This window comes from Salvelinus fontinalis, chromosome 12, assembly GCF_029448725.1.
Source record: "Salvelinus fontinalis isolate EN_2023a chromosome 12, ASM2944872v1, whole genome shotgun sequence".
In the NCBI taxonomy this organism is placed as follows: domain Eukaryota; kingdom Metazoa; phylum Chordata; class Actinopteri; order Salmoniformes; family Salmonidae; genus Salvelinus; species Salvelinus fontinalis.
Window position 1 is genome coordinate 1568840 of NC_074676.1, and position 27376 is coordinate 1596215.

At 43.6% G+C, this 27376-nt stretch overlaps 1 protein-coding gene across 1 annotated transcript in view; it reads left to right on the plus strand.

Moving 5' to 3' along the window:
* LOC129866602 (LHFPL tetraspan subfamily member 3 protein-like) overlaps window positions 1–27376 on the plus strand; it is a 64565-nt gene that overhangs the window by 25240 nt on the left and 11949 nt on the right. The window contains exon 2 of the mRNA XM_055939358.1: window positions 21583–21819. Within this exon, the coding sequence (XP_055795333.1) occupies window positions 21583–21819 (237 nt within the window). The remainder of the gene's footprint in view (window positions 1–21582; window positions 21820–27376) is intronic.

Consider the following 27376-nt stretch of genomic DNA (forward strand, 5'->3'; position numbering starts at 1 on the left):
ACAGAATAAGCACAGATATTTTTCCAGCCAAAGATAGCAGTCACAAAAAGCACAAATAGAGATAAAAATGTATCACTAACCTTTGATAATCTTCATCAGATGACACTCATAGGACTTTATGTTACACAATACATGTATGTTTTGTTTGATAAAGTTCATATTTATATAAAAAAAATCTGAGTTTACATTGTCGTGCTAATTCACTATTTCCAAAAACATCCAGTAATAGTGCATAGCCACATCTATTGAACAGAAATACTCATCATAAATGTAGATGATAATACAAGTTATACACATGGAATTATAGATATACCTCTCCTTAATGCAACCGCTGTGTCAGATTTCAAAAGAACTTTACGGAAAAAGCAAAACCATGCAACAATCTGAGACGGCGCTCAGAACTATAGTCAAATTAGCCGCCATGTTGGAATCTTTAGAATGTTGTTAACATAAATCTTAAATAACGTTCCAACCGGAGAATTACATTGACTTCAGATGAGCAATGGAACGGAGCTCCCTCTTATGTGAACACGCATGGTCAAAGCATGTTCACCTCATGGCAGTGGTGACTAATTCTCCTCTCATCCGGCCCCGCTTCACAGTAGAGTCATCAGACAAAGTTCTACAGACTGTTGACATGTAGTGGAAGCCGTAGGAAGTCAAAACTCATCCATATCTCGCTGGGATTTCAATGGGAGCTTGGTTGAAAATCCACCAGCCTCAGAATTTCCACTTCCTGTTTGGATTTTTTCTCAGGTTTTTGCCTGCCATATGAGTCCTGTTATACTCACAGACATAATTCAAACAGTTTTAGAAACTTCAGAATGTTTTCTATCCAATACTAATAATAATATGCATATATTAGCAACTATGACTGAGGCGCAGCCGGTTACTCTGGGCACCTCTGTGCACCTTTCATCCAAGATCCTCAAAACTACCCCTGCAGCCACAAGAAGTTAACTTGGGTCAAATGTGTTGGGTAGCCTTCCACAAGCTTCCCACAATAAGTTGGGTGAATTTTGGCCCATTCCTCCTGACAGTGCTGGTGTAACTGAGTCAGGTTTGTAGGCCTCCTTGCTCGCACACGCTTTTTCAGTTCTGCCCACACATTTTCTATAGGATTGAGGTCAGAGCTTTGTGACGGCCAGTCCAATACCTTGACTTTGTTGTCCTTAAGCCATTTTGCCACAAATGTGGAAGTATGCTTAGCGTCATTGTCCATTTGGAAGACCCATTTGCAACCAAGCTTTAACTTCCTGACTGATATCTTGAGATGTTACTTCAATATATCCACATAATTTCCCCACCTCATGATGCCATCTATTTTGTGAAGTGCACCAGTCCTTCCTGCAGCAAAGCACCCCCACAACATGATGCTGCCACCCCCGTGCTTCAAGGTTGGGATGGTGTTCTTCAGCTTGCAAGCATCCCCGTTTTTCCTCCTAACATAACTATGGTCATTATGGCCAACAGTTCTATTTTTGTTTCATCAGACCAGAGGACATTTCTCCAAAAAGTACGATCTTTGTCCCCATGTGCAGTTACATACCCTAGTCTGGCTTTTTTATGGTGGTTTTGGAGCAGTGGCTTCTTCCTTGCTGGGCGACCTTTCGGGTTATGTCGATATAGGACTGGTTTTCCTGTGGATATAGATACTTTTGTACCTGTTTCCTCCAACATCTTCACAAGGTCCTTTGCTGTTGTTCTGGGATTGATTTGCACTTTTCGCACCAAAGTACGTTTATCTCTAGGAGACAGAACGCGTCTCCATCCTAAGCTGTAATGACGGCTGCGTGGTCCCATGGTGTTTATACTTGCGTACTATTGTTTGTACAGATAAACGTGGTACCTTCAGGCATTTGGAAATTGCTCCCAAGGATGAACCAGACTTGTGGAGGTCTACAATTTATTTTCTAGGTCTTGGCTGATTTCTTTTGATTTTCCCATGATGTCAAGCAAAGAGGCACTGAGTTTGAAGGTAGGCCTTGAAATACATCCACAAGTACACATCCAATTGACTCAAATTATGTCAATTAGACTATCAGAAGCTCCTAAAGCAATTTACAAGCTGTTTAAAGGCACAGTCAATTTAGTGTATCAAACTTCTGACCAACTGGAATTGTGATACAGTGAATTATAAGTGAAATGATCTGTCTGTAAACAATTGTTGGAAAAATTACTTGAGTCATGCACAAAGTAGATGTCCTAACCGACTTGCCAAAACTATAGTTTGTTAACAAGACATTTGTGGAGTTGTTGAAAAATGAGTTTTAATGACTCCAACCTAAGTGTATGTAAACTTCAGACTTCAACTGTAAATGCATGCACATAAAGAATAGCCTGACTCCAGTGGTGACCCGTCATTCAGTGCAGGTGGGGCAGAGATAATAATTGAGTTAATAAAGCCATGTACATACATCGTCTCTTTTTGTTTAATGGAGTAAGGCAGCTCCAAAATGCAGGTGTTTCAGCCTAGCTCGGTGCTTTCTGTGGTGGTGGGGCAAGCCAGTAGAAAATACAGAGCGTTGCACCATGATTGGCTCAGTGTTTTGTTACTCATGGGGACACTATGTCACCGCCAAGTCTAAGGGTAGACCTTGAAAATTCTAGCCCCTTGGGTCCTGCCATAGAGTTACATTAGAAGTGCCCATCCAAGAATGCTCAACGTCATTGGCCACAGATAAAATGACATCAAATCATGTTATATATACAGTGTCTTTGATTGGACTGATCGTGTCAACATCATACTTTCAAAATCTTAGCTCATGAATCAAGTCGACAATCTACTGGCAAATCCATTTTAATCCTTGTCATATGAAGAAAAATAATGAAGAGAAATTATAGATAAAACGTATCGGTGCCCATGGGCCATTGGACATAAACATTACACAACAAGTTGGAAATTGCAAATTCAACAATGAGTGGTTTGGAAGGAATCAGTGACAGTGGCTGTGTGGTCCCAAATCTGGGATTAAGTGGCTCTTTTCCAAGTTTAAAATGATAAACATTCAACATTGGCCATGCTGTCAATGAAGCATGATTTGTGCTGCGCTCAAAACAACTGTTAACTCTGAACTGAAAAAACTTGACTTCAGTGAGTTCAAGACATCTGGGAAGTCGGGAATAAACGAGCGCCGAATGGGAAAATACGTTTTGAACGGTCATCCAACTCGGAATTGTAAATCTGGCCTCTTTCTAGAGCTACGACCTGAAGATCCATAACGTCATCATGATTCAACCTTGTTTTTTCCCGAGTTCCCAGTTGTTTTGAAAGCCCCATAAATCCAGAGAATGCCAGACTTTTATGACAAAACTTGCCCACAAAGGACTCCCGCGCCACCTTCCTGTTCAAGTGAGCAGATCACAACAAGGTGAGTCCAAAAATGTATTGTATGCTGCAGCATTAATTATGTAATATGCCAGGGAGATATGTATACTATAGCTAAAAAAGTAATATTAGTGTATGTTGTGTAGTAAGATGTTAGTAGCCCATGTGCCTCACCCTAATAATTTGGTCTATTTACCCCTCTTAACTTCGCCTACAGTTCTGACTTGGTGGTGCACATGTAGCCTATAACCTGTTTTAGAGAAATGTAATCATCAAATATTGTAAGAGCTTTCATTGTCTGCTTATATGGCCTCTTTATTTGTCCTATGGTTCTGACTTGGTGTACAGGGAAACACTGTAAGAACTGCCCATGTTCTAAATTCTGTCGCTGTACATTTCAAAAGTGCTAAACAAATAGTTATTGACTAAGTTCGTCCTAGCTCGCTCATTAATGTTTTAATTGAAATTACGGATTGCCTCTTATCCGTTTGTCATTCCCTTATGCCATAGTTTGTACATCTAAATTGTTATTAGAAAGCACATTTGTGTAAGCGAGTCAGCCATATCAGCTATGTTTTTTTAAAAGGCAGTAAATGAGGCTGAATTAACTGTTTCACTGCCAGACAAGGCTCCGCTGATAGCTAGGTGTAACAGTGGTAAGCTGTTGGTCACTGCTGCTGGGACAGCTTTATGTAGGCCCTAACAGTTTGTGGGCACTGTTTGCACCAGCACCAGTACTCAATTTGCCCACTAGACAGCAGTGGTGAGATATGTAAGCATTGACGCGTGAGAGGTTGTGGTATATGGGCAATATACCATGTCTAAGAGCTGTTCTTATCACACGACGCAACGCGGAGTGCCTGGATACAGCACTTGCCGTGCTATATTGGCCATATACCACAAACCCCCGAGGTGCCTTATTGCTATTATAAACTGCTTACCAATGTAATTAGAATGTAATTAGAATTAATGTAATTATTTTTTGTCATACCCCGGTATACGGTCCGATATGCCACTGCTTTCATCCAATCAGCATTCAGGGCTCGAACCTCCCGGTATATAAAGACCAATATAATAATATATATACAGACAGATGTACAGCTATCAGAATACTTCCTATTATATTCTCTGTGTTATTCTGCCTGCAATGTAACATGATGAGCTATTGGGCTGATTTGTTTTAGTGTATTTGTATCACAAAATGATTCCATTCACCGGAGTTCACTGGTTAACAACCAGAAAATGACTACAGATGCGGTCAAATATATTGGCACCCTTGGATGATTCACCGTTTCTTTAAAAGAATGTTGAAAAAACTATTGGTTCCATTTATTTGATTTACAACTGCGCAGGACTAAAAAAAAAAAAAATCCGGAATTTAGGTTTTTCACTTCAAAGTAAAAAATGGTCTGGACTAAATTATAAAAAATTTAAATTATTTGGTTGGAGGCAATTCTCATTTAATGTGTAATTTATCTCACCAGTGGTAAGTTAAAGGTGCTTAAAGAGACCTAAAACTAGCCATTCAACGAGTTTTGAAAGGATGTTGGTAGGATAGTTCGAGACTTCCGTGACCTGACATTTGTACCGGTACTCCTTGTATGTAGCCTACCTATTGCTATTTTAATGTGTTACTGTTTCCTTTTTAATTGCTCATCTTTTCTTACTTTTTTAACTCTGCATTGTTGAGAAAGTGCTCGTAAGTAAGAATCTCACGGTAAAGTCTACACATGTCGTATTCGGCGCATGCGACAAATAAAATGAGATTCTATCTATCCCCATCTGTTGCTCTGCCTTGCTTTCAAACATCCCCCCCCTCTCTTCCTCCCTGGTTTTCCTCCCTTCCCATCCCTCTCTCTCTCTCTCTCTCTCTCTCTCTCTCTCTCCATCCGTCTCTCCGTCTCTCATCTCCTCTCTATCTCAACCTCGCTCTCTCCCTACTTCCCTCTCTGGTTGCCCTCCCTTCTTCCCATTTTCAAACCACAACAATCTCTTAGCCATCTGAGTTTTTCCATTCCCGGGCTGTGTCCGAAAACACTACTAGCCAAATTCTTGGCTCCTCCATTCCTCTCAATGCACATTGGAGGAGAAGATTTGCGCATTGAAAGGACTTGAGGAAACAAGGGATAATGTACGGATTTGTCTGGTAACATTTTCAGACACAGCCCTGTTTTCCAATCTCAAGATCCCAGTGTTTCCAGCGGGGTGCCTGAGAATAGCCTCTTTGGGCCGAAGGGCTCCGGGCTCGAGGCTGAGGCATATGGCAGCCAGAGTCATGATGACGTGTGTGTGTGTGTGCATGTGCATTTGCATGTGTGTGACATGCGTAGTGGTACTGTACCATCCAGGGAACATGCTGTGAGCTCTCTCTCACTCTTCCCTTTCCTTTCTCTCTCTATCACTCCCTCTCTCTTTGTTTCCATCACCGTTCTCTCCTTTTTTGTCCTCTCTAGCACTCTTTCGAATTGCTCATTTTATTTTCTCTAGCTCTTTCTCTTTCCCTCTCCTTCCCTTTCTCTTTCTCTCTCTCTCGTGCTCTCTCTCTCTCTCACTCTTTTTCTCTTGCTCTGGAGGGAACGGGACAGAGAGAAAAGGGCAAAGCTAACGGAGGAGAAAATGCCATCAGTTAACATCTTCTTTGATAGACAGCTGCATGCAGTCAGGTGGCGATGATGCTGTTGCTATGACTATGATTATGATTGCATAATTCATCCATCCCAGAATATTACTCAGTAAATGAAGGGTCAGTCTTCACATTCAGATGTACTTACAGTAATGAAATGCTTGAACAAATAAACACTGATGTCAACTGTACTACAGTATTGTATGTTTTAGCTAGTGATATATGATTTACTTAATTTCTGGCAAAACAGACGAACTGTTTTGCCGGTCGTCGTGGTAATACTAACCGTTTTATGTCTGGATTAATTGTCGGAGTAGAGGATCTTGTGCATTTCAGGTAAAATAACAACTCAATGTTTATATCCCAGGACAAATTAGCTAACAACAGCAAGCTAGCTAAATAGAACAAATTACCTAGCATGTACAAGCTAGCTAGCTATATTGCCATACATGTTTAATGCTTTTCGACCTGTCCCCAAATTAATGTAATTGGTTCAGAGTTTGTTTTGATATTTTAATCTGCAAGTCGTGATCGCGTTTGGTGTAGGGGGACAAAATAAATGTATGCACGATGGCGCACGCGCGCAGCCGGTTTGGGTTCAGTATTAGTGATTGTGATCAAGCCTTGGTTTTGTTATCAAATCAAATGTTATTTGTCACATGCGCCGAATACAACAGGTAGACTTTACAGTGAAATGCTTACTTACAAACCCTAACAAACAATGCAGTTAAACATTTTTTTTAAATAATTAAAATAACAATGGAAATATAACAAATAATTAAGGAGCAACAATAAAATTACAGTAGCGAGGCTATAAACAAGGGGTTCCAGTACAGAGGGTTCGGTTACAGAGTCAATGTGCGGGGCACCGGTTAGTCGAGGTAATTGAGGTAATATGTGCATGTGGGTAGCGGTAAAGTGACTATACATGGAGTAGCAGCATAAAAATGGGGGGTGGGGTGTGGGCAATGCAAATAGTCCTGGTAGCCATTTGATTAACTGTTCAAGAGTCTTATGGCTTGGGGGTAGAAGCTGTTAACCTGTTGAGGATGGGGGCGCTGTTGAGACTATTTATGCTAATTGGGTAATTTTTGAAACGGCTTCCCACAAAATCCTTGATCGTACAATATGCATATTATTATTATTATTGGATAGAAAACAGTCTATAGTTTCTATAGGAGTTGAAATTTTGTCTCTAAGTGGAACAGAGCCCATTCTACAGCAATTTCCCTGACATGGAGTCAGATTTCAGAAATGTTGGCCACTGTTCTGAAGTCAGTTAAAAGGGCACTGTTATTGCTATGACTATACGGACACTTCTTACGTCTTCCCCTGGATGCCTTTACGTGATGACGATTCCAATGGGGTCGATTGCGCGTTCACAGGCCCTATAAATGAAAAAACCCTGTAGCTAGCAAGTCTTTTCTTGGTGCGTAACGCGCGTGGAGGACACCGACCCGCTCCTGTTCCAAGCGTTAGTTTAGCCTGTTATATTTCTCCGGTCATCTTTTCACTCGTTATAGGAGTTAAAAACATCATAAGGTAGTTAATTTAAAGCGTTTTATAGCAATTTATATCCGTTTAGTGCGATTTTGGGACATTTATTTTTGAAACGATGTGAATAGCTGGGCACGCTTTTCAGTTCATCCCGAACGCAGTTGGCATTTCCACATGGCAAGAGGACAGCTTTCCACCAAAAGACGATTACTCCCAAGAAAGGATCCTTTGCCCAAGATACTGATGGAAGAACAGCTCAAAGTAGGACATTTTTATTATGATAAATCGTGTTTCTGTCGAAACATTTTAGTGGCTTAGGACGCCATGTTTTTTGACGTAGCTTCGCTTGGCGCAAACTGTATTGAAAAGTAAGGATAAATTAAAAAATTTAATTCCGCAATTGTATTAAGAATTAAATTGTCTATCAATCCATGTCCACCCTATATTTTTTAGTCACGTTTATGAGTATTTATGTATAAGAGTAGATCACTGTCTAAGTGGCGCAAGGACATTTTCTGACCAGCTGAGCTACATTTCACATTGTCTAACCATGATTTTGGTGGCTAAATATAAACATTTGCGATCAAACTCTATATGGATTGTGTAATATGATGTTACAGGAGTGTCATCGGAAGAATTCTGAGAAGGTTAGTGAAAAAATTAATATCTTTTGGCGATGTTGACTTTTATCGCTCACTTTGGCTAGAATCAATGCTGGGCTGCTATGTGCTATGTGCTATGCTAATATAACGATTTATTGTGTTTTCGCTGTAAGACACTTAGAAAATCTGAAATATTGTCTGTATTCACAGGATCTGTGTCTTTCGATTCGTGTATGCTGTGTATTTTTACGAAATGTTTGATGATTAGTAAGTAGGTAAACACGTTGCTCTAAGTAGTTTTTCTATTCCATTTGTGACGGTGGGTGCAATTGTAACCTATGCCATCTACCTGAAATATGCACTTTTTTCTAACAAAACCTATCCCATACCATAAATATGTTATCAGACTGTCATCTAATGAGTTTTTTTGTTGGTTAGGGGCTATAAATATCTTAGTTTAGCCGAATTGGTGATGGCTACTGGTGTTGGTGGACAAATAAAAGATGGTGGATTATGCTAATGTGTTTTTAGGTAATAGATGTACATCTTTACATATTGTGTCTTCCCTGTAAAACATTTTAAAAATCGGACATGTTGACTGGATTCACAAGATCTGTGTCTTTCATTAGCTGTATTGGACTTTAAGAAGCCTTTTTGACCGAGACTTTGCGCTCCGGTACCACTTGCCGTGTGGTAGCAGAGAGAATAGTCTATGACTAGGATGGCTGGAGTCCCTGGCAATTTTTTGGACCTTCCTCTGACATCGCCTGTTATAGAGGTCCTGATGGCAGGAAGCTTGGCCCCAGTGATTTACTGGGCCGTACACATTACCCTCTGTAGTTCCTTGTGGTCGGAGGCCATAGAGCTGCCATACCAGGCGTTGATGCAACCAGTCAGGATGCTCTCGATGGTGCAGCTGAAGATCTTCTGAGGATCTGTGGACCCATGCCAAATCTTTTCAGTCTCCTGAGGGGGAATAGGCGTTGTCATGCACTCTTCACGACTGTCTTAGTGTGTTTGGACCATGATAGTTTGTTGTTGATGTGGACACCAAGGAACTTGACGCTCTCACCCTGCTCCACTACACTACAGCCCCATCGGTCCTTCTTTTTCTGTAGTCCACAATCATCTCCTTTGTCTTGATCACATTATGTTATGTAACACAGTTAAAAGGCAGATTGGTGCTGTGCCGCACCAATCTGTTAGAATGGGGCTGCTGTCTGCTGCACGTCTCCACACACACACTGTAATAACACATGCACAAACACAAGCACACAAGCACACACGCACACATACACACTTTAGCGACAGGCAGATTGGTTTCGTGCTGCTGTTTGAATGTTAGAATGGAGCTACTGTGTGCTGACTGTCTCAGGTGCTGCAATGTATGGCTGTAGATTATAGTGTTCCTGGGTTGATACGATGTGTGTGTGTGTGTGTGTGTATGCGTGCGTGTGTGTGTGTGTGTGTGTGTGTGTGTGTGCTTGTACATGCGTTTGTGTGTGTGTGTGTTGTTACAGTGTGTTTGACATGTGTACCCCATCTGTTCCTGTTATGACAAGAGACAGGAGATGGGAAGTGTGTGTGTGTGTGTGTGTGTGTGTGTGTGTGTGTGTGTGTGTGTGCGTGTGTGTGTGTGTGTGTGTGTGTGTGTGTGTGTGTGTGTGTGTGTGTGTGTGTGTGTGTGTGTGTGTGTGTGTGTGTGTGTGTGTGTGTGTGTGTGCGTGTGTGTGTGTGTGTGTGTGTGTGTGAGAAAGTAAAATGGGAATAAATCAGTTTCGCCCCCTGGTGGTTATAAACGGCATTTTTTAACCAGAAAATGCTATGTTCACCATTGTTTCTACTGCAGTGCAATCGCTTGATCTCTCTCTCTATCTCTCCATTTTCAGACCTGTACCAGTAGCACTCTAGCTGTGAGTACCTTTCCCCCTCTCGCCATTGGCACAATGTAAAATTAATATATGTGACAAGACAAAGCCAAACCCAATGAGAGGACACCCCAGAGCTTTTCTCTGAAATAAATACATTCATGATACTGGAGATTTAAGCCATACATTTACTTACGCCATTGGAGTAACTTGATGACATCATCATTTCAAAAAATCATAATCTTTGTCAAAGTAGCCTATGACCTTGAGTATTATCTCATTCAATCTGACGAATGCTGGTATTACTAACGCATGATTGTATTTTAAATACTGTTTCACAAACCCTTTAGGCCAAGTGACATCTCCTATTCTCCTCTGTAGCACACCCAGCAACGTGGACAACCCAGTGCATAGTCTGCTTCCCTACTTTTCAGCACAATGGACAGCTCCTCTCTCTTAACAGCTCTCTTTTCACTTTGCCCCGCACGGTTCCAGCAACTAGGGCATAACCAGACTGGTGCAGTACAACTCGGTTTGGCTTTGCTCAGCTCAGTAGTGTGAAAAGGGTAAAAAGTCAGTCCCTTTTCAGCTAGTCTCGTTCCCTTCATCAAATCCCTGATGTGGCCACTCTGCACTTATCCAGCCATGAGCTTTTGACAGTCAGAGCCAGAGGGACTGGAAGGAGAGGAGAAGAGAGGAAAGGAAAAATCTAGGAGAAACTCTGTTCTATATGTTACTTGTTCTTTCACTCACTTCTGGTTCCTGTCCACGTTTACGAGAAGGTACAGGCATGAGCTCGCCAGGAAAAAACGAATCCAATGGAGTCGTGGTTTCAGTAGCAAACGGTGACTCAGCTCGAATACTACAGGAGGAGATCTCCTCTCTTTTGAGCAAGACGGCAATCTCGTTACTTCCTGGTTCCCAAAAAGGAGATATCTGAGAAAGTTGACGTTTCATATGTTTACGCAAAAGGTCCCGCCTCGCTCCATTCTTCAAGGCGATTGTTTCACCACAGTCGATCAACAAGATGCCTATTTTCACATAAGCATTTTTCCCAGCACAAACAATATTTCTCATGGTTGCCTTCCAGGACACGACCTAAGAATATCTTGTTGTCCCATTCAAACTATTTCTAGCCCAAAGAACATTCAGTAAATCTGTGGAAGCGGCTCTGAACATAGAATATCTGGGTATCAGAATAAATGATATTTCAGAAGGGCGAGTCACATAATTCTGCCTGTTCCAATTAGGGCATACAGTCAAACTATGGACTCCGTATACTGGGTTGATGGCCTCCGCCAAATCAGTCGTCCCACTGGGATTATTGATAATGAGAGATTTCCAATGCTGAGTTTCTGCCCAACACTTGTGTCCCCGTCTTCACCTCGAACAGTGGGTAAGGGTATCCTCGTCCTGCATTGCTGCTCTCAGCCACTGGAGGGACCCCTCGACATTCGCCAAAGGCTCTCCCCTAGGGGGAGTAGCTATGAGGAAGGTGATGATGACAGACTCATCTCTCACAGGGTGGGGAGCAGTTTACGAGGGCAGAGATGAGAACGGACTATGGCCCCCACAACTCCGCCTCACTCACATAAACTACCTCAATCTTGGACACTCGCTAGTGTTTATCCAATTGCATAGTGGAAGCTATTATAATGGCATATATTGTAAGGGTTTGACACCTCTGGAGGGCTTGGGGGCTCACTCCACCAGAGGTATGGCATCATGGAAATTGTTCAAAGGCATCTCTGTTCAAGAGATCTGTATTGCGGCATGTTGGGGAACCCCCCCCCCTATCTTCAAATCAAATTGTATTAGTCAAATGTGCCCGAGTGCAACAGATGTAGACCTTACAGTGAAATTCTTACTTACGAGCCCATAACCGATTGTGCAGTTTAAAAAAATACGGATAAGAATAAGAGATAAAACAAGTAACAAGTAATTAAAGGAGCAGTAAAAAATAACAATATATAGAGTAGGTTGCCGGTACAGAGTCACTGAGCGGGGGAACCGGTTAGTTGAGGTAGTATGTACATGTAGGTAAAGTTAATTAAAGTGACTATGCAAAGATGACAACAGAGAGTGACAGTGATGTGGAGAGGGGGGGGGGGTGAATAGTCTGCGTAGCCATTTGACTAGATGTTCAGGCTTGGGGCTTGAAACTGTTTAGAAGCCTCTTGGACCTAGACTTGGCGCTCCGGTACCGCTTGCCGTGTGGTAGCAGAGAGAACAGTCTATGACTAGGGTGGCTGGAGTCTTTGACATTTTTTTGGGCCTTCCTCTGACACCGCCTGGTATAGAGGTCCTGGATGTCTGGAAGCTTGGCCCCAGTGATGTACTGAGCCGTTCGCACTACCCGGCCGAGCAGTTGCCATACCAGGCAGTGATGCAACCAGTCAGGATGTTCTCGATAGTGCAGCTGTAGAACCTTTTGAGGATCTGAGGAACAAATCGTTTCAGTCTCCTGAGGGGGAATAGGTTTTGTCGTGCCCGCTTCATGACTGTCATGGTGTGCTTGGACCATGATAGTTTGTTGGTGATGTGGACACCAAGGAACATCAAGCTCTCAACCTGTTCCACTGCAGCCCCGTCGATGAGAATGGGGGCGTGCTCGGTCCTCTTTTTCTTGTAGTCCACAATCATCTCCTTTGTCTTGATCACAATGAGGAAAGGTTGTTGTCCTGGCACCACATGGCCAGGTGTCTGACCTCCTCCCTATAGGCTGTCTTGTTGTTGTCAGTGATCAGGCTGTTTTGTCATCGTCACATTTAATGATGGTGTTGGTGTCGTGCCTGGCAGTGCAGTCATGAGTGAACAGGCAGTACAGGAGGGGGCTGAGCACGCACCCCTGAGGGGCCCCTGTGTTGAGGATCAGCTTGGCGGATGTATTGTTACCTACCCTTACCATGTGGTGGCGGCCTGTCAGGAAGTCCAGGATCCAGTTGCAGAGTGAGGTGTTTAGTCTCATGGTCCTTATCTTATTGATGAGCTTTGAGGGCGCTTTGGTGTTGAACGCTGCACTGTAGTCAATGAATAGCATGTTCCTAGGTGTTCCTTCTGTCCAGGTGGGAAATGGAAGTGTGGAGTGGAATAGAGACTGCATCATCTGTTGGGGCGTTATGCAAATTGGAGTCGGTCTAGGGTTTCTGGGATGATTGTGTTGATGTGAGCCATGACCAGCCTTTCAAAGCACTTCATGGCTACAGATGTGAGTGCTACGTGTCGGTAGTCATTTAGGCAGGTTACCTTAGTGTTCTTGGGCACAGGCACTATGGTGGTCTGTTTAAAACATGTTGGTATTATAGACTCGGACAGGGAGAGGTTGAAAATGTCAGTAAAGACAGCTGCTAGTTGGTCAGCGCAATCTCGCAGTACACGTCTTGGTAATCCGTTTGGCCCTGCGGCCTTGTGAATGTTGACCTGTCTAAAGGTCTTACTCACATCGGCTGCGGAGAGCGTGATCACAGTCTTCTGGTACAGCTGGTGCTCTCATGCATCTTTCAATGTTATTTGCCTTGAAGCGAGCATAGAAGTAGTTTAGCTCGTCCAGTGGCCTCGTGTCACTGGGCAGCTCTCGGCTGTGCTTCCCTTTGTAGCCTGCAATGGTTTGCAGGCCCTGCCACATCCAACGAGCATCAGAGCCGTTGTAGTACAACTCAATCTTAGTCCTGTATTGATGCTTTGCCTGTTTGATGGTTCGTCTTAGCGGGATTTCTTATAAGCTTCCGGGTTTGAGTCCTGCTCCTTGAAAGCGGCAGCTCTAGCCTTTAGATCAGTGCGGATGCTGCCTGTAATCCATGGTTTCTGGTTGGGGTATGTACGTGCAGTTACTGTGGGGACGACGTCATCGATCCACTTATTGATGAAGCCAATGACAGATGTGGTGAACTCCTCAATGCCATTGGAGGAGTCCCGGAACATATTCCAGTCTGTGCTAGCAAAACAGTCCTGTAGCTTAGCATCTGCTTCACCTGAGAACTTTTTTATTGAACTAGTCACTGGTGCTTCCTGCTTTAGTTTTTGCTTGTAAGCAGGAATCAGGAGGAAAGAATTATGGTCAGATTTGCCAAATGGAGGGCGAGGGAGAGCTTTGTATACATCTCTGTGTGTGGAGTATAGGTGGACCAGAGTTCCTTTCCCTCTGGTTGCACATTTAACATAACAGAAATTAGGTGAAACTGATTAAGTTTCCCTGCATTAAAGTCCCCGGCTACTAGGAGCTCCACCTCTGGGAGAACGTTTTCTTGTTTGCTTATGGCGGAATACAGCTCATGCAATGCTATCTTGGTGCCAGCCTCTGACTGTGGTGGTATGTAAACAGCTACAAAGAATATAGATGAGAACTCTTTCGGTTGATAATGGGGTCTGCAGGTTATCGTGAGAAACTACCTCAGGCGAGCAATGGCTCGAGACTTCCTTAGATATCTTGCACCAGCTGTTGTTTACAAAAATACATAGACCGCCACCCCTTGTCTTACCAGACGCCGCTGTTCTATCCTGCCGGTGCAGTGTATAACCAGCCAGCAGTATGTTGATATCGTCGTCGTTCAGCCACGACTCCGTGAAGCATAAGATGTTACAGTTCTTAATGTCGTGTTGGTAGTTTTATCTTCCCAATAACTTGTCCATTTTATTGTCCAAAGATTGCATGTTTGCGAGCAGAAATGAGGGGAGTGGGGGTATATTTGATCGCCTCCTACTCCTCAGAAGGCAACCCGCCCTCCGGCCTCTCTTTCTCCGCCTCCTCTTCACGCAGATCACTGAGGTCAGGGCCTGTTTCCAAGGGAGCCGTATATCCTCCGCCTCGGGCTCGTCAGAGTCGTGAAAGAAGAAAAATAATTCTGCCAGGCCTTGGTGAGTAATCGCAGTCCTGATGTCAATAAGTTATTTTCGGTCATAAGAGACGGTAGTGGCAGCATTATGTACAAAAATAGTAAAAAAATAAGTTACAATCAACGCAGATAAACAAACAAAATGTTAAGGCTGTCGCTCTCCTCATCCTCGGATGAGGTGAGGAGAGAAGGATCTTCAGACCAAAATGCGGTTTGCGGGAAATAAGCCATCTTTTATTTTATAACAACGATGAAAATGATGATGATGGCAACACGAAAACAAACACTTTAACAAACTTACAAAATAACAAAACGACGTAGAACGAAACCTGAACATAAACTCACATCACTAAACGTAAACTCACGGACAGGAACGTTACATCAAAACACACGAACAGCCAAACAGTCCCGTATGTGAAAATACATCGACAACGACGAAGACATCACAGGAGACAATCACCCACCAACAAACAGTGAGAACGCCCTACCTAAATATGACTCTTAATTAGAGGAAAACGCAAACCACCTGCCTCTAATCAAGAGCCATACCAGGTAACCCAAAACCAACATAGAAACAGATAACATAGACTGCCCACCCAAAACACATGCCCTGACCATAAACACATAAAAAACAACATAAAACAGGTCAGGACTGTTACAGAACCCCCCCCTCAAGGTGCGAACGCCGGGCGCACCAGCACAAAGTCCAGGGGAGGGTCTGGGTGGGCAGTTGACCACGGTGGTGGCTCCGGCTCAGGACGCTCTCCCCACACCACCATAGTCACTCCGCTCTTCTGTCTACCCCTTCCACTGACCACCCTAAAACTACCTTCCCCTAAATAAACAGCCAGCACCGGGACAAGGGGTAGCACCGGGACAAGGGGTAGCACCGGGACAAGGGGCAGCACCGGAACAAGGGGCAGCACCAGGATAAGGACCAGCACCGGAATAAGGACCAGCACCGGAATAAGGGGCAGCACCGGGACAAGGGGCAGCACCGGGACAAGGGGCAGCACCGGGACAAGGGGCAGCACCGGGACAAGGGGCAGATCCCGGCTGAAGGACTCTGGCAGGTCCCGGTTGAGGGACTCTGGCAGGTCCTGTTTGGACGGCTCTGGCAGGTCCTGGCTGGACGGCTCTGGCAGGTCCTGGCTGGACGGCTCTGGCAGGTCATAGCAGGACGGCTCTGGCAGGTCCTGGCTGGACGGCTCTGGCAGGTCCTGGCTGGACGGCTCTGGCAGGTCCTGGCTGGACGGCTCTGGAAGGTCCTGGCTGGACGGCTCTGGCAGGTCCTGGCTGGACGGCTCTGGCAGGTCCTGGCTGGACGGCTCTGGCTGGTCATGGCAGGACGGCTCTGGCTGGTCATGGCTCGCTGGCGGCTCTGGCAGATCCTGTCTGGTTGGCGGCTCTGGCAGATCCTGTCTGGTTGGCGGCTCTGGCAGATCCTGTCTGGTTGGCGGCTCTGGCAGATCCTGTCTGGCGGGCGGCTCTGGCAGATCCTGTCTGGCGGGCGGCTCTAGCGGCTCCTGTCTGGCGGGCGGCTCTAGCGGCTCCTGTCTGGCGGACGGCTCTGTAGGCTCATGGCAGACGGGCGGCTTTGCAGGCTCATGACAGACGGGCGGCTTTGCAGGCTCATGGCAGACGGATGGCTCAGACGGCGCTGGGGAGACGGATGGCTCAGATGGCGCTGGGGAGACGGATGGCTCAGATGGCGCTGGGGAGACGGATGGCTCAGATGGCGCTGGGGAGACAGATGGCTCAGATGGCGCTGGGGAGACGGATGGCTCTGTAGGGAGGAGAAGGAGAGACAGCCTGGTGCGTGGTCTAGGCACTGGCTGCGCTGGAGAGGAGGAAACAGCAGGAGAGAGAACCCGGAGAGACAGCCTGGTACGGGGGGCTGCCACCGGAGGACTGGTACATGGAGGTGGCACCGGGTCTACCGGACCGTGAAGGAGGACACGTGCTCTTGAGCACCGAGCCTCCCCAACCCTACCAGGTTGAATGATCCCCGTAGCCCTGCCAGTGCAGCGAGGTGGAATAGCCCGCACTGGCCTATGCAGGCGAACCGGGGACACCACCTGTAAGGCTGGTGCCATGTACGCCGGCCCGAGGAGACGTACTGGAGGCCAGATACGTTGGGCCGGCTTCATGACATCCGGCTCGATGCCCAACCTAGCCCTCCCAGTGCGGCAAGGTGGAATAGCCCTTACTGGGCTAAGCACGCGTACTGGGGACACCGTGCGCTTTATCGCATAACACGGTGTCTTACCAGTACGACGCCTTCTACCTCCACGGTAAGCACGGGGAGTTGGCTCGGGTATCCTACCCGGCTTTGCCACACTCCTCGTGTGCCCCCCCCCAAGAAATTTTTTGGTCTGACTCACGGGCTCCCAACCGCGTCGTCGCGCTGCCTCCTCATACCAGCGCCTCTCAGCCTTCGCTGCTTCCAACTCCTCCTTTGGACGGCGATATTCCCCTGGTTGAGCCCAAGGTCCTCTACCGTCCAGGATCTCCTCCCAAGTCCAGAAGTCCTTGTTGCTCCGTAGAGCATTCCCATACCGCTTGGTCTTAGCGTGGTGGGTGATTCTGTTAAGGCTGTCGCTCTCCTCATCCTCGGATGAGGTGAGGAGAGAAGGATCTTCAGACCAAAATGCGGTTTGCGGGAAATAAGCCATCTTTTATTTTATAACAACGATGAAAATGATGATGATGGCAACACGAAAACAAACACTTTAACAAACTTACAAAATAACAAAACGACGTAGAACGAAACCTGAACATAAACTCACATCACTAAACGTAAACTCACGGACAGGAACGTTACATCAAAACACACGAACAGCCAAACAGTCCCGTATGTGAAAATACATCGACAACGACGAAGACATCACAGGAGACAATCACCCACCAACAAACAGTGAGAACGCCCTACCTAAATATGACTCTTAATTAGAGGAAAACGCAAACCACCTGCCTCTAATCAAGAGCCATACCAGGTAACCCAAAACCAACATAGAAACAGATAACATAGACTGCCCACCCAAAACACATGCCCTGACCATAAACACATAAAAAATAACATAAAACAGGTCAGGACTGTTACACAAAAAAACACAATCGTTGGGGGCACATAAAACTTCTGGCGCCATTTTACCTTGATGAGGTTCTACCGACTGGACGTCTCTGCACCCCTCGTTAGCGCATACAGTGCTTGTTGTCGGGACTGAGGATTGACCTGAGGATTGATCCTGTCTAGACTGGACTTCAGAGAGTATATGAGCGCCATATCCCCAGAAGTAAAAGACTGAACGAGTAATTGAAATAGAACTTAGGGTTACTTAACATTACCCCGGTTCTATGATATTAAGAGTGAGGTCTCTTCACGCTTTGTGTAAGAAAGACGAACGTGTACTTACAAGTGAAGATCAGAGCGGACTACGGCGCCTTATATGGGAAGTGGAGTGGTCCACTATTGGCCGTTGCGCCTGTCTGTCTACGACAGACGTGTGATTGGATCTTCCATTCCATCATGAGTGATCTCGCTCACAATATCATAGAACCGGGTTATGTTAAGTTATTTTTGGTATGCAGTTAGACTGCAGCTAGCAGCAGCATACAGCTCTGCTCTTTCCTTCTCATTATTTTCTTTCACTCTCTGTATGTTGCTCTCCTCTCTCTCTCTCTTTCTATCACTATCCTCTCTCTCTAACACACTGCATGCCGCTATCCTCTCTCTCTCTGTCTGTCGCTATCCTCTCTCTCTCTCTCTCTCTCTCTCTCTATCTCTGTCTATCACTATCCTTTCTCTCTCTCTGACTGGCCTTATCCTTTCTCTCAAACACAAACACTCTCTCTCCTTCCTCTCCTTCTCTCTCCTCTCTCTCCCTCCTGATGTCTTTCAGGAATATTAAAGACTGCAGCTGTACTGTGCTCGTGAAGCAAAGTAGCTCAGTTGTAGTTCCTTTCCCTCTTCTGTAGAACCAAAACCATTGTGAGAGGAAGGAGAGGATGAAAGGAGGTCAAAGTACTAAAGGAAATATTTAGGGAAAGGGAGGAGATGAGAGTATGAGAGTCCAAATTCACATACACATCCTCATTTACACTGTATCATGAAGACAACACACCTACACACCCACACACACGCAGACACACACACAAACACCCATATACAGACACAAACACACGCACACAAACAGTGTCAAGGGATGTGAGGGAAGTTGTGGGGGTGAGGAAGTGGAGGAACATGTTGTATTATTAATGTTTAAATGCATTCTGGGTAACTGTGCAGTCAGCTCCTTTTCCACCTTCTTCTTCTACTGCCACAGCATCAACTCACAGACACACACTCTAACGCATGCACACATGCACGTACACACACAAACACACACTCTCAAGCACGTGCACACACACATACACCTCATCCAAGTTGAAGATCAGGGAGATTCTTCCCCTTGGGCGAAAACCAAACCGTGATCAAGAAGTAGCTGCTTAATATTGAAGATGGAGAGGCGAAGGCGTGAAAGTCAAATTCAAAGCAGCACATTTGTGCATAGTCTGTGTGTCTCTTCAGTGTGTGTGTGTACTATGCATGGAGTTTCTGAGAGGGGGTATGAATATGTCATGTAGCAGAACAAGACTAACTAACAGGCTAGCTAGCTCAGTGTGATGGTCAGTTCACTGACCATCACACATATAGAAGATAGCAGGGAAAGACTTGGAGGAATGATTTCATACCATCAACCTCCTGTTACTCTTAGCTTCTTGCAAAACTTTTCAGCCGTGTTGCTGTTGTGCAAGTGACTAGGTATCCACTTTCCCCCTGCGAGCTTGCAGATATAAACGCTTGTGGTTAGGAGAGCAAAGGTCTGGAGAAGGGATCGATAGATGAATGCATTAACTTCTTTGGGACTGGGGGGCAGTATTGAGTAGCTTGGATAAAAAGGTGCCCAGAGTAATAGGGATAGAAAACACTCTGAAGTTTCCAAAACTGTTTGAATGATGTCTGTGAGTATAACAGAACTCATATGGCAGGCAAAAACCTGAGAAAAAATCCAACCAGGAAGTGGGAAATCTGAGGTTTGTAGTTTTTCAAGTCATTGCCTATCGAATATACAGTGTCTATGGGGTCATGTTGCACTTCCTACGGCTTTCACTAGATGTCAACAGTCTTTAGAACCTTGTTTGATGCTTCTACTGTAAAGGAGGGGGAATGAGAGCTGATTTAGTCAGGGGTCTGGCAGAGTGCCACGAGCTCAGTCTCACGCGCTCCCGTGAAAGTTAGCTGTGTTCCATTGCATTTCTACAGAAAAAGGAATTCTCTGTTTGAAACATTATTGAAGATTTATGATAAAACATCCTAAGGATTGATTCTATACTTCGTTTGACATGTTTCTACAAACTGTAATTTGACTTTTCGTCTGAACTTTCGCCTGGACTTGCCCGCGCCTCCTGAGTTTGGATTTGTGTACTAAACGCGCAAACTGGGATTCCTGGGAGTGCATTCTGATGAAGATCATCAAAGGTAAGTGAATATTTATAATGCTATTTCTGACTTCTGTTGACTCCACAACACGGCGGGTATCTGTATGGCTTGTTTTTGTATCTGAGCGCCGTACTCAGGTTATTGCATGGTGTGATTTTTTCCGAAAAGTTTAAAAAAAAACTTTAAACAGTGTTGCATTAAGGACAAGTTTGTCACGCCCTGACCTTAGAGAGCCTTTTATGTCTCTAGTTGGTTTGGTCAGGGTATGATTTGGGGTGGGCATTCTATGTTTTGTTTTCTATGTTTCTTTATTTCTATGTTTTGGCCGGGCATGGTTCTCAATCAGGGACAACTGTCTATCGTTGTCTCTGATTGGGGATCATACTTAGGTAGCCCTTTTTTCCCTCCTTTCAGTGTGGGTAGTTATCTTTGTTAGTGGCACTTTGCCCTGTTAGCTTCACGGTTGTTTTTTTTGTTTTTTGTTTTGTTGGCGACATTTTAAATAAAAAGAGAAATGTACGCTCACGACGCTGCACCTTGGTCCACTTCTTTTGACGGCCGTGACAAAGTTAATCTATAATCCCATGCATAACAATTGTATCTGTTATCCATGTTTATTATGAGTATTTCTGTAAATTGATGTGGCTCTCTGCAAAATTACCGGATGTTTTGGAGGCAAAACATTACTGAACATAACGCGCCAATGTAAACTAAGATCTTTGGATATAAATATGAACTTTATCGAACAAAACATACATGTATTGTGTAACATGATGTCCTATGAGTCTCATCTGATTAAGATCATCAAAGGTTAGTAATTAATTTAATCTCTATTTCTGCTTTTTGTGACTCCTCTCTTTGGCTGGAAAAATGGCTGTGTTTTTTGTGTGACTAGGCGCTGATCTAACATAATCGTTTGGTGTGCTTTCGTCGTAAAGCCTTTTTGAATTCGGACACTGTGGCTGGATTTACAACAAGTTTATCTTAAAATGGTGTAAAATACTTGTATGTTTGAGGAATTTTAATTATGGGATTTCTGTTGTTTTGAATTTGGCGCCTTGCAATTTCACTGGCTGTTGTTGAGGTGGGACGCTAGCGTCTCGAATATCCCAGAGAGGTTAATAGCAAACAGGGAGAAAGAAGCCTGCTAGGTGATGATAGAAGGGCAAAGACTTAAAGCACTGGAAATAATATTTGTTTTTGCTCTGTCATTCTCTCTCTGTATCTCTCTCTCTCCTAACCCTCCTTATCCCACTACTTTCATTCGCTATACCTCTTTATCTTTCTCTTCCTCTTCCTCTCCTCCCACCTCTCATCCCCTCACTCCTCCTCTTCCTCTCCTCTCTCCAGGTGTGTGTCTGGTGATGGGCTGTATAATCTACCCTGATGGCTGGGACAGTGATGAGGTGCGGAGGATGTGCGGTGAGCAGACAGACAAGTACTCCCTGGGAGCATGCTCCATGCGTTGGGCTTACATCCTGGCTATCATGGGGGTCCTGAATGCCCTCATGCTCTCCTTCCTGGCCTTCGTACTGGGCAACAGGCAGGACGGACTCATGACCGAGGAACTGCTGGCCGAGAGCAAGGGTAATACTGGAGAATAGTCAATGCAGTCCATTAGGACGCATTAGGACCCATACACACTATTGCTCCGTCATACCTTTATTTGGCTAGTTACTTGACAATGTCTTGATCAAAAGTGGTAGGGAACTAACCAAATAAAGGTATGGTGGAGCAATAGGAGCAAATGATGTGCTGTGCGGTTCCTGTAAGGAGCGTAGAAGACACTATGAATACACTGCAAGCAAGCAGCACACACACAGAGACACACACACACACACACTGTCGTGACGTGACTATCATTAATCTGATGACTGTTATTTATTTAATCAACTAACTATGTTTAATTGATACTCGATTAAATGAATCATGTAACAATTAACTCATTAGGAATTTGGGGCACCAAGGGAAAAGTTGTTTAATGAGTTACCGTTTCCCGAATTAACTAAAGAATATATGGATATCATTACAATCACTAATTAATCATTTCCTCATATCAGTCTCGTTCTGAACGTCGTAGACTTTGTAAATCTGCACAAACCCGGGTCTCACTGATCATTCCATACCACACATTGATTTGATAATTTATTTACTAACACTAAATGATAACATAGGATACACACACACACAGTATAGGTTATTGATTGTAAACTTAATACGACGACAACAAGTCCCTAGTGGTCTAACGCAATATGACACTTGTTACACAAGATGGAGAGTTCAAAAGAGAGAGAAAGGGAAGCAACACTTGGATACATTTGGGAACTATGCTCACAGTAACCCTAACACCTTGCCCTGAACTGCCGCTCTTTTGGGCAAGAAGTAATGCATGTATTTACGTGTTGAAGATCTTCATCGGGTATCTTTGTTAGGCCCAGGCCTTTCTTTGGCAGGGTTCTACTTGGCGAGGAGGGTTCAATTAGGCCTTCTTATTTCAGATGGCCTTCTCCTTTGTTCTCTGGTGTAAGTCTCTGATTGTCCACAAGAGGTCACAATGTCCATCTTGTCTGTTTACTTGCACTCGTTCTGAAAGCGTAGTCTCCTGAGGATGGCTAATCAGCCGTGTCGATGATCCCAGAGTGGTGATGAAAGCAGTGTAGGAATCAATGATTTGAAGAGAATAACTGGATGGTCCTACTTAAAATCACCTTCTTAGATACAGTACAGCTACTCAACCATAGCATTGATTGTTAAGAGGTTATTTTGTCTTCTTCAACATCATGTTGCATTCCGGGGTCGTGACTATCGTAGACCTCGCTGCAGCTGTGGTCCGTTTTAGTTTGTTAATTCTTAACGTTGATTGGCGTTTTCGTCATCCACACACGCTCTCTGGGCTCCTTGGGGAGTGGCTAGTTACGAGGCAAGGTATCAGAATTACTATGATCTCGTTACAAAACTAAAATCACAAAAATATTATTTTTATCCTTGATATTTTCTACACAACGTAAAGAATGTATAACTAATAAACACAGTGTAAAATCTCTTGAAGTTCCAATGTTTTCGTTATAACTTGTTTATAATCATTTTTAATGACATCGCAAAATAGACATACATTTTCCATATTCCATTCGAATGTTGAAATATAATGTCCCAGTGTCCATTGTTTGATGTTGAAGTTTTGTTCTGTAACACAAAGAGACATTACATTCGCCCACATTAGACCGCAAAAGGAATCATCGGCTGCCTAAAGTTTGCGATCGACGTGAGGTGTCATATAAAAAAAACTCACCCCCCCCTATTGACGCTAATCCACCGTAACCTGATCCTTGGATCCTCACAGGAGAGTCATGACAACACACACACACTCATGTGCGGATGCATGCTGAAACACACACACATATGAGAGTACACTCTTAGAAATAAAATGTGGTAAGTAGAACCATGTACAGTGCCTTCAGAAAGGATTCACACCCCTTTTCTTTTCCCACATTTTGTTGAGAATTTAAAGTGGATTACATTGAGATTTTGTGTCACTTATCTACATGTATGTAGATGTATGTATATGTATACACCATAATGTCAAAGTGCACATTTCTTTGTCGAACATTTTAGAAATTAATTCAAATGAAAAGCTGAAATGTCGTTAGGCAATACGTTTTCAACACCTTTGTTATGGCAAGCCTAAATAAGTTCAGGAGTGAGTCCATGCATAATAAGTTGCACGGACTCATTCCGTGTTCAATAATAGTGGTTCATGTGATTTTTGAATGACTACGCCATCTCTAGAACCCCACACATACCTTTAAGGTCCCTCAGTCGAGTAGTGAATTTTAAGCATAGATTCAACCACAAAGACCAGGGAGGATTTTCAATGTTTCGCAAAGAAGGATACGATTGGTAGATTTGTAAAATCAAAAAAAGCAGATGAAGCGTTTCCCTTTGAGCATGGTGAAGTTATTCATTAGGCTTCGGATGGTGTGTCAATACACCCAGTCAGTACAAAGATACAGGCTTCCTTCCTAACTCAACACTAACCTAAATGACAGAGTGAAAAGAAAGACGCTTGTACAGAATACAATTATTCCAAAACACGTATCCTGTTTGCAACAAAGCAATTAAACATGAACTGCGTAACTATGTGTGTATAGATGTTTTTGAAGACCCCTCTGGCAAGAATGCAGTGTTTTTTTGTTGTTGATTTGAACATGATATCCCAGAAACCCCAGCTCTCATTGTTATTCGCAGCTGGGATGAAGTAGCATCAACATCCGCTCTGAGACTTTGTGGCTGTGTTATCTAGTGACAACCAAACCGAGTCGGGAAATTTGAGACTGTGCGATAACAGTTACGGACAAGATTGAAGATCTTGTCCGTAACTCAATTCCATTTGAGCAACAATGTTTTCAGGAAAGGTATATATATATTTATACATGTTGTAATATTTACGTTGTCAGCCAGAAAGGTAGAGAGAGAGAGAGAGAGAGAGAGAGAGAGAGAGAGAGAGAGAGAGAGAGAGAGAGAGAGAGAGAGAGAGAGAGAGAGAGAGAGAGAGAGAGAGAGAGAGAGAGAGAGAGAGAGAGAGAGAGAGAGAGAGAGAGAGAGAGAGAGAGAGAGAGAGAGAGAGAGAGAGAGAGAGAGAGAGAGAGAATCAAACAACAACAGATAGAATTATCTATCCAAAATGGAGATGTATGGGTAAACCACTTCTCCAATCTTTTTGGCTCTATACCAAAGAATAAAGAGCAAAAACATATACATGATCAAATACAAATCCTAGAATCAAACTATTAAAGACTACCAGTAACCCACTGGATTCTCCAATTACCTTGAATGAGTTACAGGACAAAATTAAAAACCCTCCAACCCAAAAAGGCCTGTGGTGTTGATGGTATCCTTAATGAAATGATCAAATATACAGACAACAAATTCCAATTGGCTATATTAAAACTCTTTAACATCGTCCTTAGCTCTGGCATCTTCCCCAATATTTGGAACCAAGGACTGATCACCCCCAATCCCACAAAAGTGGAGACAAATTTGACCCCAATAACATCCGTGGAATATGCGTCAACAGTAACCTTGGGAAAATACTCTGCATTATCATTAACAGCAGACTCGTACATTTCCTCAATGAAAACAATGTACTGAGCAAATGTCAAATTGGCTTTTTACCAAATTACCGTACAACAGACCATGTATTAACGCTACACACCCTAATTGACAACCAAACAAACCAAAACAAAGGCAAAGTCTTCTCATGCTTTGTTGATTTCAAAAAAGCCTTCGACTCAATTTGGCATGAGGGTCTGCTATACAAATTGATGGAAAGTGGTGTTGGGGGTAAAACATACGACATCATAAAATCCATGTACACAAACAACAAGTGTGCGGTTAAAATTGGCAAAAAACACACACATTTCTTCACACAGGGTCGTGGGGTGAGACAGGGATGCAGCTTAAGCCCCACCCTCTTCAACATATATATCCTGTTGAGGATGGGGGCGCTGTTGAGACTATTTATGCTAATTGGGTAATTTTTGAAACGGCTTCCCACAAAATCCTTGATCGTACAATATGCATATTATTATTATTATTGGATAGAAAACAGTCTATAGTTTCTATAGGAGTTGAAATTTTGTCTCTAAGTGGAACAGAGCCCATTCTACAGCAATTTCCCTGACATGGAGTCAGATTTCAGAAATGTTGGCCACTGTTCTGAAGTCAGTTAAAAGGGCACTGTTATTGCTATGACTATACAGACACTGCTTACGTCTTCCCCTGGATGCCTTTACGTGATGACGATTTCAATGGGGTCGATTGCGCGTTCACAGGCACTACAAATGAAAAAACCCTGAGGCTAGTCATTCTTTTGGAGCTGCGTCATGCGCCTAGAGGACACCGGCCCGCACCTGTTCCAAGCATTAGTGAAAGGGGGTAATATTACTCGGGTCATGTTTCTACTCGTTATGGGAGTTAAAAACATCATAAGGTAGTTAATTTAAAGCGTTTTATAGCAATTTATATCCGTTAAGTGCGATTTTGGGACATTTATTTCTTTAACGCTGTGAATAGCTGGGCACGCTTTTAAGTTCATCCCGAACGCAGTTGGCATTTCCACATGGCAAGAGGACAGCTTTCCAACCAAAAGACGATTACTCCCAAGAAAGGATCCTTTGCCCAAGATACTGATGGAAGAACAGCTCAAAGTAGGGACATTTTTATTATGATAAATCGTGTTTCTGTCGAAAAATTTTAGTGGCTTAGGACGCCATGTTTTTTGACGTAGCTTCGCTTGGCGCAAACTGTATTGAAAAGTAAGGATAAATTAAAAAATGTAATTCCGCAATTGTATTAAGAATTAAATTGTCTATCAATCCCTGTCCACCCTATATGTTTTAGTCACGTTTATGAGTATTTATGTATAAGAGTAGATCACTGTCTAAGTGGCGCAAGGACATTTTCTGACCAGCTGAGCTACATTTCACATTGTCTAACCATGATTTTGGTGGCTAAATATAAACATTTTCGATCAAACTCTATATGGATTGTGTAATATGATGTTACAGGAGTGTCATCTGAAGAATTCTGAGAAGGTTAGTGAAAAAATTAATATATTTTTGGCGATGTTGACGTTATCGCCCACTTTGGCTAGAATCAATGCTGGGCTGCTATGTGCTATGTGCTATGCTAATATAACGATTTATTGTGTTTTCGCTGTAAGACACTTAGAAAATCTGAAATATTGTCTGTAATCACAGGATCTGTGTCTTTCGATTCGTGTATGCTGTGTATTTTTACGAAATGTTTGATGATTAGTAAGTAGGTAAACACGTTGCTCTATGTAGTTTTTCTAGTCCATTTGTGACGGTGGGTGCAATTGTAACCTATGCCATCTACCTGAAATATGCACTTTTTTCTAACAAAAACCTATCCCATACCATAAATATGTTATCAGACTGTCATCTGATGAGTTTTTTTTGTTGGTTAGGGGCTATAAATATCTTAGTTTAGCCGAATTGGTGATGGCTACTGGTGTTTGGTGGACAAATAAAAGATGGTGGATTATGCTAATGTGTTTTTAGGTAATAGATGTACATCTTTACATATTGTGTCTTCCCTGTAAAACATTTTAAAAATCGGACAT